Source organism: Hydractinia symbiolongicarpus, chromosome 9, assembly GCF_029227915.1.
Source record: "Hydractinia symbiolongicarpus strain clone_291-10 chromosome 9, HSymV2.1, whole genome shotgun sequence".
Taxonomy (NCBI): domain Eukaryota; kingdom Metazoa; phylum Cnidaria; class Hydrozoa; order Anthoathecata; family Hydractiniidae; genus Hydractinia; species Hydractinia symbiolongicarpus.
Window position 1 is genome coordinate 22,927,682 of NC_079883.1, and position 15,455 is coordinate 22,943,136.

General features: G+C 32.0%; 1 protein-coding gene across 1 annotated transcript; it reads right to left on the reverse strand.

The window, feature by feature from the left end:
• Positions 1 to 9,592: 9,592 nt before the first annotated feature.
• On the reverse strand, positions 9,593 to 13,403 carry LOC130657234 (uncharacterized). Its single transcript, XM_057460208.1, has 3 exons — positions 13,059 to 13,403; positions 11,798 to 11,834; positions 9,593 to 10,663 (listed from the first exon to the last, which is right to left on the reverse strand). The coding sequence occupies exons 1-3, from the start codon at positions 13,356 to 13,358 to the stop codon at positions 10,224 to 10,226; spliced, it is 777 nt and encodes a 258-aa protein (XP_057316191.1). The 5' UTR covers positions 13,359 to 13,403; the 3' UTR covers positions 9,593 to 10,223.
• Between the last annotated feature and the right edge of the window lie 2,052 nt (positions 13,404 to 15,455).

Below are 15,455 nucleotides of genomic sequence, written 5' to 3' on the forward strand. Positions count from 1 at the left end.
CTGATGTCACAACAAAACAGTTTCTAGGTAGAGACAATAAGTTGGAACAAGTTGGTTCAGTTTCATTTTCTGTGTCAACTTGCTCCCTTGATGCTAAGAAATCAACTTCTTCTTATTCCTGTTGTGCAAATGGATCTTGAGTGGTGTCCATGTCAGCTCTAAATGTTGCAAAAGCTTCGTCAACGATTTCACTATATGGTTCTAACTGTTGTTTGTTCGCATTGACAATATTTAAAACTCCTGGATGGTTAAGCGTCTCCATGTAACTACCATCAAGTAAATCAGATTCAAAACGAAAAGGATAGTATAGAAACAACAAGCTGTGAGCATAACTTTCTGGCTGAGTATGTTGGTTGGGTGTATATGATCGAGTAAAAGCACGAACCTTACGACACTTAAGTTTTTCTTTAGAATTCATGAAAGCTATCGGTGATGGATACGTAGAATGAATGTGATTCATTTCCATGGACTCATCATTCAAAATGATAGGCTGGTTGTTGTTGTCACCTATTCCAGATTTTGTGCTTTCTAAGTAATGATGTGCTAAAAATTCTGAATAGCACATTTTATACAAAGCAGCATATTTACCACTTTTGAAAGTAGTATCAGGTCTGATTAAATAACGATCAAGCATGTTTGTTTTGAATATACAACACTATCATCAGGTAGCTCTTCAAGGTCTGTCTTACTTCTGCACATTCTAAACTTGTATGCTGGTAAATGACTATTTGCAAAGATTACTTTAGGAAATTTTTTTCAAAGCCACAATTCAGCATTAAATGATTTCACTGCTTCTTGAATAGAACATTCCCTATGATTTGAAAATGCATTGCAATTTTAATCATTTGTTCATTTTTGTTGTCGCTATTTTCCCGTGCCTCTGACAATGCTTGCTTCATTGCACGCGAAGATTCATTTTCTGATTTGGAAAAATACTTACACGTGTATTTTATTCCTTCATAGTCATTAAAAACCGGCTGCAAGTCAATGTTTGCTTGCCACTTAAGAATTCCTTCTGAAAAATAGTTATTCACAAAACATGAATTAGGAGAGCGCTTTAAATGAACTTGAGAATCAGAGTCTGATGATATAGAGAGGGCGTTATAGTATTCACTCTTTGAAATATCTAAGCTTTTCACTATACTAGGTATGCTTTCCGGAGATTCAAAATTCTCACTTTGAGGATCAATGGTATTCCTTTTCTTAGGAAAAAGGTTGCAATTTATATATTCTTTGACACTGCTCAATATTTCTTCTCTCTTTGATAATATACCTTCCTTGTGTGCAGAAGGAATTTTATCACTGAGAGGTCGATCTGAGAAAAAATGTCCATAATGCTTTCGACAATTTTTAGAATGGGAATGAGTCTCGAACATTTTTACAACACTAAACTCTGTCTCTGTCTCAGGGTCTGGAAGGTCTGTTCTTATAATGTTATCAACAAGTCTTATATACTCTTCTTCATTCTCTCTTGTCAACACTGGTGCACAATGGGGACTACCTCTAACCTGAAATTCAACGCGAATCACGTGATACTTAACTTCTCCAAAGAGGCCATTTAGAACTATTTCTTTAAAAAATACCTCTACTCTGTATTGAAAACTGCGTGCTAGCAACATGGGGTTCATGTTTAAAATTCTACAGCATTTCCACCAAATAATTTTCAGTAACATTAAAGCCATTCAGTTTTAATACTATTGAAACTAGTTCATTCCAACACAGGTCAGCACAGGACAATGTTAAGAAAATGTTGGCGTTCCAAATTGTTTTACCATGGCTAATACCTTGTGCAAAAATTTCTTCCAGTATGCTGGAGTACCTTTGATGGTATTCATAAAATTAAAAGCTGTTAAGTTGTTACAAAAAAAATCTTTTATTGTAATATTTATTCTACTTTTCAAATTGATTTGTTGAATAATATGATGGGCATAAAATATGTAGTCTGCATCCGATGCAAAATTTTGTGAATAACTAATTAAACGCTGGTTGAAATATTCAATTGGGCTTAGCTTTATACAGCGTTCAACATTGTACCCAAATGTACCAGTTGGAAATAAATGAGGGTGGGTCAGTTCTTCATAATTCTCATCACTTATGACGGATAAAGGTTTTTTTTCCTCACCAGGAGCAACAATTAGTGTGTCGTTATCTATTGTATGGGGAATTTTTGAGGTCATCACAGTTTCATTTGCAGCTATTCTGAACAAATTAATGGGTTTTCTTCTTCCTACTTATTAGAATCTATAATATGTTCTGACCATTTATTAACAATTACTTCCAGTTGTTTATTTTCAATTACAGTATTTTGATAAAATGGGTTATTAATTTTCAAATATTCTAAAACATATTGTGGTCATGCAGGTTCAAAGTATACATGGCTATTATACATTAGTTTACGTTTCAATTTTATTAACACTAACCCACTGCAGTCAGCCGATCTTGGAAGAACATTACATATATCCGTATTTTCTACTTGTACATTGCATATTGCCCCATTTAGTTTTGGGGATTGTCCTTTTGGCATTATTGCAACTTTTTCAAACAATAACCTTTGTGCAATCAAAAATCGTTCAAGTTTTCTTAATAGTGGATACACAGGGGGAAGTCAAAAGTCTCTAACTTGCTTGAAACAGCCTGACATGGTATTTGGGGATTCTTAGCTTTTAATTTTTTATGACAAGTTTGACAGACATAACAGTTATCATTATAGCTTGAAACTAGGAAAAATTTGAAACCTTTTAGATCTGTGATATTATACTTTGATTCATCAAACTTCAAAACAAATCGTTTGTACAAGCACCTATTGCATACCACACAAATATAATATACTCCTTCCTTAATCATATTCTTAAAATGAAGCCTTTCCTGAACGTCACTTTTTCATGATCAAATGATTTAAGGGATCTTTCTTCGAACTTCTCACTATTTATTGCATAATTTCCTTTCTTTTTTGACAATACATTGTCATCCTCACTCTCGTAATACTCTTTTTGATTTAATTTAATATTTTCAGAGTTTAGAATGTAGTGCTTTTTTTTGGTCATTATAACTATTTCATTTTAATTTCTTCATAGAGCTCTTTCTTTTTTAATTTTATTTGCTCATGTTTAACTGCATAATGCTTTATTCTTTTTAGTTTTATTTGCTCCTGTTCCACGGCATAGTATTCCTTACTCTGTTTGCGTTTTCTAGATTTAATATTTTCGTTAGTAGCATATTGATCTCTTAACCTTTGTGTAACTTGCTCCTTTGAATTTTGGTATTTTTCTCTTCTCTTTTTTCTTTTAACAGAAGCAGAAATCTGAGTTAATATTTTTTCACTTACATGAACCTTAACAAATTGTAACTCATATTGGAGAGATGACTTATTATGCTTCGTCAAATAAGAGTCCCTGATGTAGCTTTCCACATCAGTAATATTTTTAAACTTTCACAACACAGAATAGCCATCTGCAGTAAATGAGCCATCATTTCCCCGACTAAGGGAGTCAAATATAAAAAAGCAGGACTTGTTATATAAAATCGATGTTGTGAAACCACCTATCATAAACAACATTCCACTACATTCCGCAAAGTCCAAAAGATTATTTTGGAACCAAGTTAGTTCACCTTGTAAATTTTCTAAAAATGTTACAGACAATTGAGTGCCCTCTATAGAAATTGAGTTTGGGAGTTGATCAAAAAAATAGCACCAGTTGTAAGAAGTGGCTTTTATAAATAATCACCCTTATCCAAATATGGTCTAAATCCCAATCAGTCCAGAGTGAATCTTTGTGAATAGTTAACCAAATGATAGCATGCTTAGCATTTGCTACACATTAAGTACCAGCACTTTCGCCAAATTTTTCATTGCCTTGATGAAAATTTCCTTGAACAGAGGAAAACAACGCATGGGTTACTCTCTGCACGAGACACCTTGGGAGTGTTCATATTAAGTTGTGACAATATAAACGAGAGGTTATAGCTAGCTAACTAATAATGTAGCTGGTGTAAAGCAATGTAAGCTTACTAAAGTGTTTCAACAATTCTTTCTTTATCAAGTTTCGGTAATGTAGTTTCAATACTAACCCAACGAAATATTTTGCTTAGCTTTAAAAAGATAACTTCGCTTCGCAGCGTGGTGATTAAGCTGGAGTATAATCAATATGGTGCACTTGAAAACGGTGACTCGAAAACAACGAATGACCTCTGGAGCTAGGTTAAGTTGAGTATATCTCACCTCGTTAAGGAAATTACCTTGATTTGTTTGAAGGAATATTTAGCATAGCTCATCAAATAATAAAAGAATAACAATGTTTGTGATCAAATTTGTAACATAGTCTTTATTCTTTTTCAATTTTACGAACATTGAGATACGTACAAAACCGTCGTAGCTAGGACGCGGGGCCAGGTCGGACTTTAAAAGTCATGACGTTACGGCAATAGGTTGAAAAGTCGGTCGAAGAAGAAGAAGAAGGAAGAGAAGAAGAAAAAGACCGCCCGTTTTAATAAGATCTCGGATATAATTCGAAGTCTTAATAAAGCATGCTTTGACTAAAGCTAGTTGCCGGTAACATCAAATGGAGGGGTGTAAACAAAATTTAAAATGAAACTTAAAATCATACATAACAAATGTTCATTTACATGTGAGTGAAGCAGATGAAGAAAATGATGAAGAAAATTCTGATGCTAAAAACACTCCAAACGTTTTTCCGTCAAAAGTATGTTTTAAGGAAAAAGAGACACTTCTGTCTGTTTCTGATTTATGTTCTGCGTATGTGTCTAACAAGCATTTGGACTAAAAGTTCGTTGGAGATGTTTATTAAAGTGGTTGGATAACGAAACTGAAACTATTTTAAGGAATAATTACTTGCTGTGTCTTGCACAAAATATTTCAAATGATTTATTCGATCCTTGATTTTTGCCAAAACTGAGTTATGTTTTGCTCTCCAAATTATTTAAAGTTTCTTTCCACATATTGACTAACGTTATTGTTTGTATTACTGTCCAACCTTCTCTCTTCGTGTTACCAGTTGTAGTCTTATTGGAATCGTTATCACTGGATGCGATTGACGACGATGATGCAGAGTTTTGCATATATTGAGCATTTAAAAATCCTGCTTGACTGTACATCTGATTGTAAAACAATCATTTTGTAAATGTAGGTCCAGGTTCACCAATTCCAAATGGAGTTCTATGATAATCTAGGTACGCTTGGTATCCCACGTATATATTTTGATTTTTACTCATGTTCACGTTGTTGTTTTTCTGACATGTTATGTTGTATGTATAGAACTGTGGTTCACGAGTCTGTGTTTTATACTGTGCGTCACGTGTTTGCATATAAACCTGTATTTTTGTATCTAGAGTTAGCTTATGATGAGCATATAATACGAAAGACATTATTTGTATTCTCTGTGTGAAGCTCCATAATATCACATACGAATGAACTTTGACTTTCATAACACTCACTCACTTTCTTCAAAATCCTCGCTCAAATATCAAATATTTGTGCATAATTTTTATTCTATCGTTTCATGTACTTATAGCAGCTAAAGCAAAAATAAAGAGTGCCGCGAAGCACTTTTTATTTCTGCTTTATATAAAGCATGTTTAAAGCAAGTAAAGATAATTTGAAAGGCATTTTAATAAAGCAAAAACTATTACATTGGGGTATTAATTATAGCAGATTTGCCTCAAAACACGCAGAAATAAACTACGCGAACAATTACAACGTCCGTAAAAGTAACTTTTGGACCAAACTCGATTTTCCTTAATTATTAATTTCTCCATATTTTATTCTGCAGTAATTAATTTCCTAGGAGTATGCATTTTTGTTGTAACAAAATTTCATGATAAATTTTTATTGAGAGAGTTTCGCATTTGTGTTTCATGATATGTACTGTAAATCTGCTTTTCATATCAAGCACTAAAATACTGTGTATCTTAGACTTTTAGACTGCCATAAGACATTAGTTGCTTAGAAGTTGCATGAAATAGTGAGCTTTTATATTTTAAAAATTTTTAATCGGCATACCGTATTTTTGCTATTAAAAACTCCGCATTTGCACATCATTCGTTCTGAGTTTTTTTATTGCGTCACATTTTGTTATAAACCCCGCAGTGTAGAGAAAATACGGTAAATACCTATTAAATTCGAAGTTAGATCAGGTAGATGTATTGCAAATTATTTTCATCATTTCATGTTTTATTACTTCATCTTATTAATTCATCTTAAGTTAATATATATCATAATGGAATTCGTTCTTTTGCTTTCGTTTTGTTATATGACGATTTACTATCCTGAAGAATGATTATTTAATGCATAAATCTTAGCAACCCCGTGGAATAATAAAAACTTTTTAGTAAACTTTTAAAGGTCTTGCCTATTCTATTCTCCTTCATACTTTTTGCTCAGATATTTATTGCGCCTGATTTTACAGGAACGTCCGCAAACAGGGAGCTGGGATGATTGCCTTATTTTTAGCCATTTGAGTTCTGAGCAATTTGTTTGCCTATGAAAATGTTCTTTTTCGTTCTCCCGAAATGTTTATTTGCGCTGTTACAGGCAAACTGATACAATATAGTTTTAGCATGCAAAAAATCTCAAATTCCCTCGTTATGTACAAAGAAAATACAATTATTATGATACTTGTATAAACAATGCCAAGTCACTGTTTTCAAAGGCAAGCATATCTTTGCTGTGTCTAGGGTCGACAATGCTGTATCTAGGGTCAACACATTGGCACTAAGCTTTTTTGTCGAGATGACTCAAATTTCATATTTTTACGCAACACAAAAGAAACTTATGATATGTATAAAAACAACCACACTGCCTTATTTCCAACGTCGTGAAATATTTGGAGTGTTGACGCATAGGGCAAGTCATGAAGTTCATATTTAAGAAAAATAAAATTTAGCAAGAAAAACTTCGTCCGTTAGCTGCGAGCAATTCTTTACAAGACACTGCATGTTGCCACAACAACAACCGCTTCAAAATTTCTTTTAAAACAATGGTAGGCACAAGTTAACTTTTTATTTACTCATAAGTAAACTAGATTTATAGACTTCACGACTTTCTGTATCAACAGGTGACTTCCTAAAGTAAATTAAAACATGCCAACAAGTGTATAGAGTTATTTTGTAACTTTGAAGCTCGCAATTTATTTCTTAAATTTCCTTTAACAGAAATTCCATATGCAAAGTTACACTAAATCCATAATGCGATTTTGATTTTTTTGGCCAACTAAAAATTTGTTCTAGATCAGAAGTGTTTAAAAAACATATATTCTTTTTTCATTCACTGCTATCTAAATTATGCAAATATTGCGTGGTGCAGTTCCAACGCTACAATATTGAAAAAATTACAAAATAAACAAAAACATGCAATCATAATTATTATAAATATTGACAAGTACAATCACTCCAGGGAGTTATTAAAAAAGCTCAGTGTACTGAATTTATACCAACTAAACATTTATCAAACTCTTATTTTTATGTTTAAGCTTGAAAACAATATGTTACCAAGAGTATTTAATAATATGTTTCAAAAGATTAAACATAAATATCCATCCAGATTTTCAATTAACAGTTTTTTTCAACGTAGGATTAATTATACAATCACAAGTTCTCTATGACTAGCAGAGGACCTAAATTGTGGAAAACATTTCTTGATAACGACATGAAAACTATTACATCACATAACGAATTCTAACATAAACTAAAACATAAACTATTGACTACTGACAATCTATATTTATTTTAGAACACACTACAGTTACAACCTGCGACACATATAACACAACTCCTCATCATTTCCAATGCTAACCTTTTATATAGTTTGGGGGCTTGGTGATAAGGCCATTATATCCTTCTTCTCGCTCGTGCCATCTTTTACCTCTTTAGCTAATATTTTTAGCATATGCAATCCTATCTTTAGATTTTACGATGTAATATAAATTTGTATTTTATTTGTACGGAAAACTGTAAATTCTTCAACGACGAAAAAAATAAAGAGAAAAAAATAATAAATAAAAAAAATAAAACAAAAATAAAGTTATGTGTTGAATTTATCATCTTCGATTTGCTTCGTCGTTTGTGTACAAGCCTCCATTTTTAATTTTTTAACTCTCCTTATTAAATCACGTGACTATGAGCATTTTTTAGTTGAGTGATCCACCGTGCTGACATCCGTATGCTGAGATCTTCATCGCAATATATAATTGAATATTATCTTTAAAGTTGACACAATGCAAAAGACACAATGTAGCAGAAGAGTTTAAACTATTTTCTTAACAGATTTAGCCCATTACAGTTTGTTACCTGATGTCAAAGCCGCCAGCGCTTACGTGACGGCAAACAAGACCTTGGTACAGATTGCTTTTCGTAGCTACTAATTTGGTTACTATGAATAACTAATTATCGTGTCTGGCTATTACAATCCCTGCGACGTTAAATGGAACTTGATCATTTTCTCATTCTTCACTTGCACATGATAAGGACGATGGATCTTGGTTTCTTATGTTTTTAACGCTTGACTTTAGAAAGTTTTATTTCAAATCAAGTTATAATTTGTTCACCCTATAACGAGATTTCATAGTGATGGAATTTCTTTAGAAGCATTATTTATTAAAGGAATGAGTTAACGTGTAATCGGATAAAGTTAGTTTTGTTGCGATATACTGAAAATAGCTAGCTAGCTAATTAAATCATTAGTTGGCTACATTTTATATCTTACAAGTCAAGTTTCTCTTTTCGTAAGGATCCCAGTTGCTAATAATAAAAGGCTAAAGTTTGGCCAATAATTAAACAACTTGCTTAGCAACATTTAGTTCTTACATCTATGCTATGATCTCTACAACCTTCCCTATCAAGCTATGGCGAAAGTCTTCCCAGCAACAGCATATACCGTGTTTAAATAGCAATATAGTGCGCTAAATTCACTACTGATGAATAGAATGGATCTAAGGGGTTAAGATCTTGTTTACATTACGCAAGTTTCTTAGAAACTTGTATTTTTTTTAGCGCGTTTCTTTTTTGCGTAAAAATTATTTTTTAGGAAATATTCTAAAAAAGTTGAAAGCCTTAAAGTTTCAGAATTTCGTCCAATCCATGAAAAAATTCCGGATAATTTTGTGAACCTTTTTTGTCCATGTCTGGAGACTATTTTATAAACGGAGATCAACCTCTACGTATAATTTATGAAGATAAATTTCTATTCATTAGAAAGTCTATGCTAGCTATTTCGTAAATTCTAACGAAAAAATTTACGTATTTGTAAAGTGTGTGCTAATTCAGATGTAATGTTGAACATGTGAACAACGTCGAGAATGTCCTGACTGTACTTTACATATTGTTCGCATTATAAGGCGGCCGTCTAATTTAAAGCGCTTGTTACTTAAAACATCCGAAGTTGTTTTTTTAGCGTTAAAAACGTGATCAGAACAGATCAGGTTATAAAACGTTCTTAAAACAAGAGTCTCTAGCCAGAGCAACAATTCTAGTAGTGCTGGAAATGGCTAAACGATAAGAACAAAATAATTACAACGACTCCTAAAATTTTACTGTTTTTAAAATTAAAGTTTATAATTTTCACTTAAAGGTAACAGTTAAAAGTGCCTTTGGTTCGAATACTCCGCAAATGAGTTTGAAAGTTAAATAAAGTATTTCTAACGTCACGTAAAAAGAAACTGCTGAATTTTTAGGAATATATTTTTTAACCTCGTGCAACTATTATACATTTTATATCAAGTAGAAATATGTGCTACCAAATAATTAAAAAAAAAACACAAATATAAAATATAAAATAACAAATAACTACTACTGAGACCGAAGAAAACTTCCCTGCTTCTTTTACTGCACGGTTTAATATAACGTCGAAATTAACATGAGACATTCAGACTCGGATGAGCATCGGTAAAAGTTCGGTTAAATAATTCTGAGACATTGGCAGCTGTTGTTACTAATTTTTATTAGTAATAGTTTTGTAATAATAAGATTGTAACTAAAATACTAGGTTTTTAAAATGATATTTTTCTACTAACTCACTTCTTTCAATCTCTTGCGTATCTACATAGAAATTTATAATAAAAGGCTTATCGTGAACGGTCTTTAAATAACACAGTTTTCCTTCATTTAAAGTTTAAGAAAAAAATCATTGCATTTAAATAATAGTTTCCATCAAACAAGAACGTTATTCCTCTATTTAATTCAGACTGAAGGAAATTGCATCATTCACAAAAAAATTATTTCGCATAAATATCTGCACATGATTTACCACTGTTACTAGAGAGGTATCCTTCATTCCAAGCTTCACCATAATGCAATCTAAGCTCCTGTCCTTTGTAAACAGTGTGATTTGTTGCATTGAAGATGAGGTAGGGAGAGTTGGCGTTGTATCCTGGTACAGTAAAGAATCCACTATCGGCATAATCATCCATAGATGGGTAGAGTAGGTTGTTTTGATCATCTGTTATGACAGCCGCAACATTTTCCACAACATAAGGGTGCACGTAATCACATCCCCACTTTGTTGGCGGTGTGTTTACTTCGCACATTAAACCAGGTCCACCAACATGCACCAATTTTATGGCAGTCATTACTGCATCATTTTGTATTGTAAATTTTCCAAACTCGTTTGCACGTGCTCCAAAGCAGACATTGCGTTTCATTAAAAACCAATCACCTAAGAAATTTATTCATACTACTAATGAATCGTCCTTTTTTATGTTGATCCTCAACTGTCATTTTATATTACTCTATTTAATTTGTGTTTGTGTTCTTTTTCTTTATGTATATTTTAAATTTTCCCATTCTTATGTTCTTTTTTTAAAATTTAACTGTAATTTTTTTAATTTTGAAATTAAAAAATAATCTCGAAGCTACAAACTAGATTAGCTAAATGCTGCTATAGTATGCCATCATGCATTTTTATATATTTCAAGCATATGAACCTTTAAAATTCAAACAAAAATCAAACAAATTGAGAAAGGAACAAATAAATGGAAATATTGTACTTCGTCAAACTTATAACTCTTTGTAGTAAGTTTAAACAGTCTGGCTAAATATTTAAAATTCTGCTCTTAGAAAACATTTTGTTGTATTCTACAATGATATTCGGCGTTCCGGCTTCGCCCACCCTTTATATACCGCATTTGGTGTGTTCCGCTACTTGCGGAACAATTTTAAACAGACACGCAGACGTATGCAGGTATTGTAATTTAGATAATTTCTGCTTCAAGAATAGTAAAAAATGTGGATGCTCTTTACACTGTCTTAACAGAATAAACAAATAAGAAAAAAAATATGGCGGCAAATGAATGCGTGATTAATATTTGAGAAATTGCCTTGTATTTACCAATTCTGGACAAATTCTGAACTTTGTAAACAGAGACGAAGATTCATAAGATTTTGTTTTTACATTTTACTTTTTTCTAGTTCCTTCGCAATTTTTTCTTTACATCTAGTTTAAAATTCACTTCAGGCAAAGGAATCAAGAAAAACAATATTTTCAAGTTCTAATTTGCAATTATTTAATCCGCAGTTTGCGCAATTACTGGTAGGGTTTTTCTCACAATTTTAATTCGCGCGATCCCTTTCTCCATAAACAATATTTTCCATTTAGGTTATATGTGCATTATTTGAAAGACAGAGACATGATGTAAAAAGTCAGAAGGAAAATATGTTGCCTTTGTGATGTTTATTTCTAAATTCTGAGGAAAATTGCTATGCAACTGTCCGCACAAAAGGAAAAGAAATTTTAATATGCATCCTAGCTGAGTAATTTACACAGACTTGAAGAACATAACACATATTTTACCTTTTGTCGTATCTGTAAGAGCTTTTGTGGGTAGTGTCTAAATATCAACGTTAAGATTTTAAGGTGACAATAACACTTTCAAAATTCGGAAAATTTTTTTCACATAATTAGTTACATAATTAAGTTATTTTTTCACTGTAATACAATTTTAGTGCTATAATACTATTATCTTTCATCTAATCAGTTTCAACAATCCATCTTTAAATTACAACGTCGTTAATAATTAACTAATTCTACCGAAAACAGTCTCAGTGCGAAGTTCTTGTGAAGTTATACATCTAGATCACAGATAATTTCTGCTGACTTAGCAATGTAGATAGTAAGTTACAATCATTTTTATACGTGTTAAACACCATACGTTCAGGAAATAGTAAGAAGTCATTGTATACATAAATTACTGAGTAAATAATGCAGCTCTTCGGACAGCTAAAAAAGGCTCAAAGCCATATGAACAAAATTTTATTTGCGTGTAAATCTTCTGGTTAAGGTATGGTCTTGACTTATTGAAAATTTTATCTATCACGTTTAGAAGTGGAAAAATTAGTTCCTAAACAAGCAATCAACCTTTTCGTTAAGGATACGGTATACCCTTTAAGTAAATTATTCAAAAATTTTTCGTAAATATAATTTCCATGCTAAGTTTCCTGCAAGTTGCAAGAGAAAATGTAGTTAAAGTATTATTTTGGTGGGATAAAAAACGGAAAATGTATTTTTTCGTAACATTCTCTTTGATCTTGTCTCGAATGTGAGTCAGGAATTTTAAATTTTACTAAGACACCCATGCTCTGCATAATTATTAAAGACTTTTTAAATAGTAGAAATATAATTAAGCATTCGCAATCAAGTTTTAAGGTTCAGTATTTTTCATACTGCAAAATTACTGCCAAAATTTAAGTAATATGGCAAGGTTTAATCAGATGTTGAAAACAAGATTCATCATTACCATGCTGTCCTGTTAACATTTATTTTTCTATCATTTCATTTTTATTGTACGACTTAATTCATCTTTTACTTTATTATTTTTAAACTTACTATGCTTTATTTTTATACTGAAAATATTTTGAATCATTAATTATTCATCAAATAAATTTCCAACGCCACACCTTTTGCGCATGTACTAAAAAAATGTTTAAAACATTTTTTATCAAAACAATAAATTGGTAAAAAGTGGTAAAAAGTGGTAAACACATGATAAAATACGCGAAAAAAGATTAGTATAATAGAAAAAGAAAAAAAAAAATAAAAAACACGTTAAAATCACCTTATAGCCTTCAATTGCCTTGTCCTTTTTCAATTCCTGTATGTCTTCAGCTGTATCAGTTGGATTCTTTTTTACAAACCAACACTCTCCATTCATCATCTCTTTATTTTGCAACTTGAACATGATGTTGTCACAATCCTCATCTCTTTCGCATTTTAACACACAGCTTATTTTAGTTTCTCTTTTCAAATACTTTGTTACACCTCCATCAGGTAGTTCATCATCCTGAGTATAATAACCACACCTTACAAAAAGTATTTGAAAGGCAGCAACTGCAATTTCGAACAATCCCAGCTTCATCTTTTTTTTCCAAGTGAAGCAGCGAGAGGTAGTTAAATACTTGTGTATCTGCCTCTGCGTTTTTTTTAAATGAAATAGTCAAAGATGTTACTATGTGGAGGTCTGAAAAAACAACATAAATTTTTAAACTTTAGAAACTCGATTTGCGTATAAGAATCCCTTTTGTGGCTTTTTTGAAAACAGCAAAAATAGCAAAACGTAAATTTTATCACGATAATTTTGCCTCAATGTTGTAAGAAGGGCGTTATCACATTTGTACCACGATTGTTCTAATGACAAAAAAGATACCTTAGACATACGTGTTACATTTCTTGAGGGTGTTTTAACAGTTTTGCTTCTAATCATACTTCATGAAAGGATGTATTTTTATGTGTGTGTTGAAGGTGGGGAGGGGGAGGGGGCGTGGGAGGAGGAGGAGAGGGAGGTTTACTAACGCAACGGTCTTCGTTAAGAAACTTTGTTCCAAATGAGGTACTATAAATTATCTCGCTTTTATAATCTAAATTTTCTTTCTTGTTGCTGAAATTAAAGATGGATTATAAACTTTGTCAAAGATGGTTGTACAAAATTTTGATATTTTTAAAGTTTAAAGTTCAATATGTTTTATACTTAATTTTATTGTTATACTTTTAACAAATTATTACTGAGCATAGCTATTATTATCTAATGATACTTATCTTTGGCATAATTAACGCAAATATAATTTAGGGAAGATAACCTTAAAACTTCCTTTCATGCTAAACACGAAACCCAATGAATCCATGCAAACATAGTTAAACCCCTTACAAACAACCTTAAGCTATCCTCCAGTCTGGAATACTAACTTGAACGTTTTGTGATCGTTAATCTCATCACAAAACTTTAATTCGAATTTAGTTTTATTTTCTTCACATCCTTTTCTCAAAAAAGGTTTGTTTTTTGTAACCCATTTTATAACAGTAGCAGTCAGATGGCTTGACATTGACAATGTTTCAAATGTAAGAAAGCGTAAAACTCACATGGTGTTTTTCTACACGAACAACACTTAAAATTAATCGTTAGAAAGGGTTATTCCATGGCCCATGCTACGACCACCCTCCCCCACCCCCTTCACCCGCCCTAAACTTCCAGTAGCATGGGCCCTAAAATCCTACACAAAGCACTAATAAAAATAGATATTAAACCCTATGGTTATGGTCATTTGGGAGATGCTTAAACCGCAATACATTTTCTGTTGATACCATTAAATGTGGAATAATTCACGCCCTTATTTTAAGATATCGTGTCTCTCGCTTTCTAAAAGTTTGTATTGTGGTTCATATTTTTTATTTAGGCCAACTCTCATGAATAAGTTGCTGATGTAAGTCTACATTGCATGCTAATGTTTCTCCTTTCTATTCTTGTTTTTAAATCGCGATAAAAAAAATCGTGTTGAATAAGTTAAATAACGAGTGACGTTTGTTTAGTGTTTCAACTGCATAATAATAAAAAATTTATTAACGTTTTTTAAAAAATATAGCTCAATGGTCGTCATAGTGTATAATACTTGATAACATATGAAACCCATATATTAACTATGTTTAGAATTCTGTATAAAGGTTCTTAACCCGGAGTATTTTAAGCATATTACAAGAAGCCCTGGGGGGTCTAAGAATTTCCGCGCGCTACCAAAATATTTGATGAAAACCTGCTAATTCGTTGTGTTATTGTGCCAAACATTCGAAGGGGTTCGGTGCATGAACCTCTGAAGATAAAGCACACCACTGACATTATATCTTACAACAAACGCAAACAAATCGAAACGTGTCATTAAACTCACATTTTAAAAGAAATTGCTAACAAAAAATACAGCCTATCATTCATGGTTGAAAGTCTTGCGATTGAAACGTTTATGGTCTTAAACGGCATTAGTTGACAAAAAATCAAAATTTTGATGTGACCATCATTTTCAGCATACTTTTTTATTAACTGTGTCAATTTTTGTCGAAAATAAAGCAGTTTTAATTTTTGGATAAATTTTGGCCTGAAATGACATTTAGGTGACAAAAAATCAAACTTTTGTACCATCATCATTTTCAGCATACTTTATTTGTTAACTGTGCCAGATTTAGCCGAAAA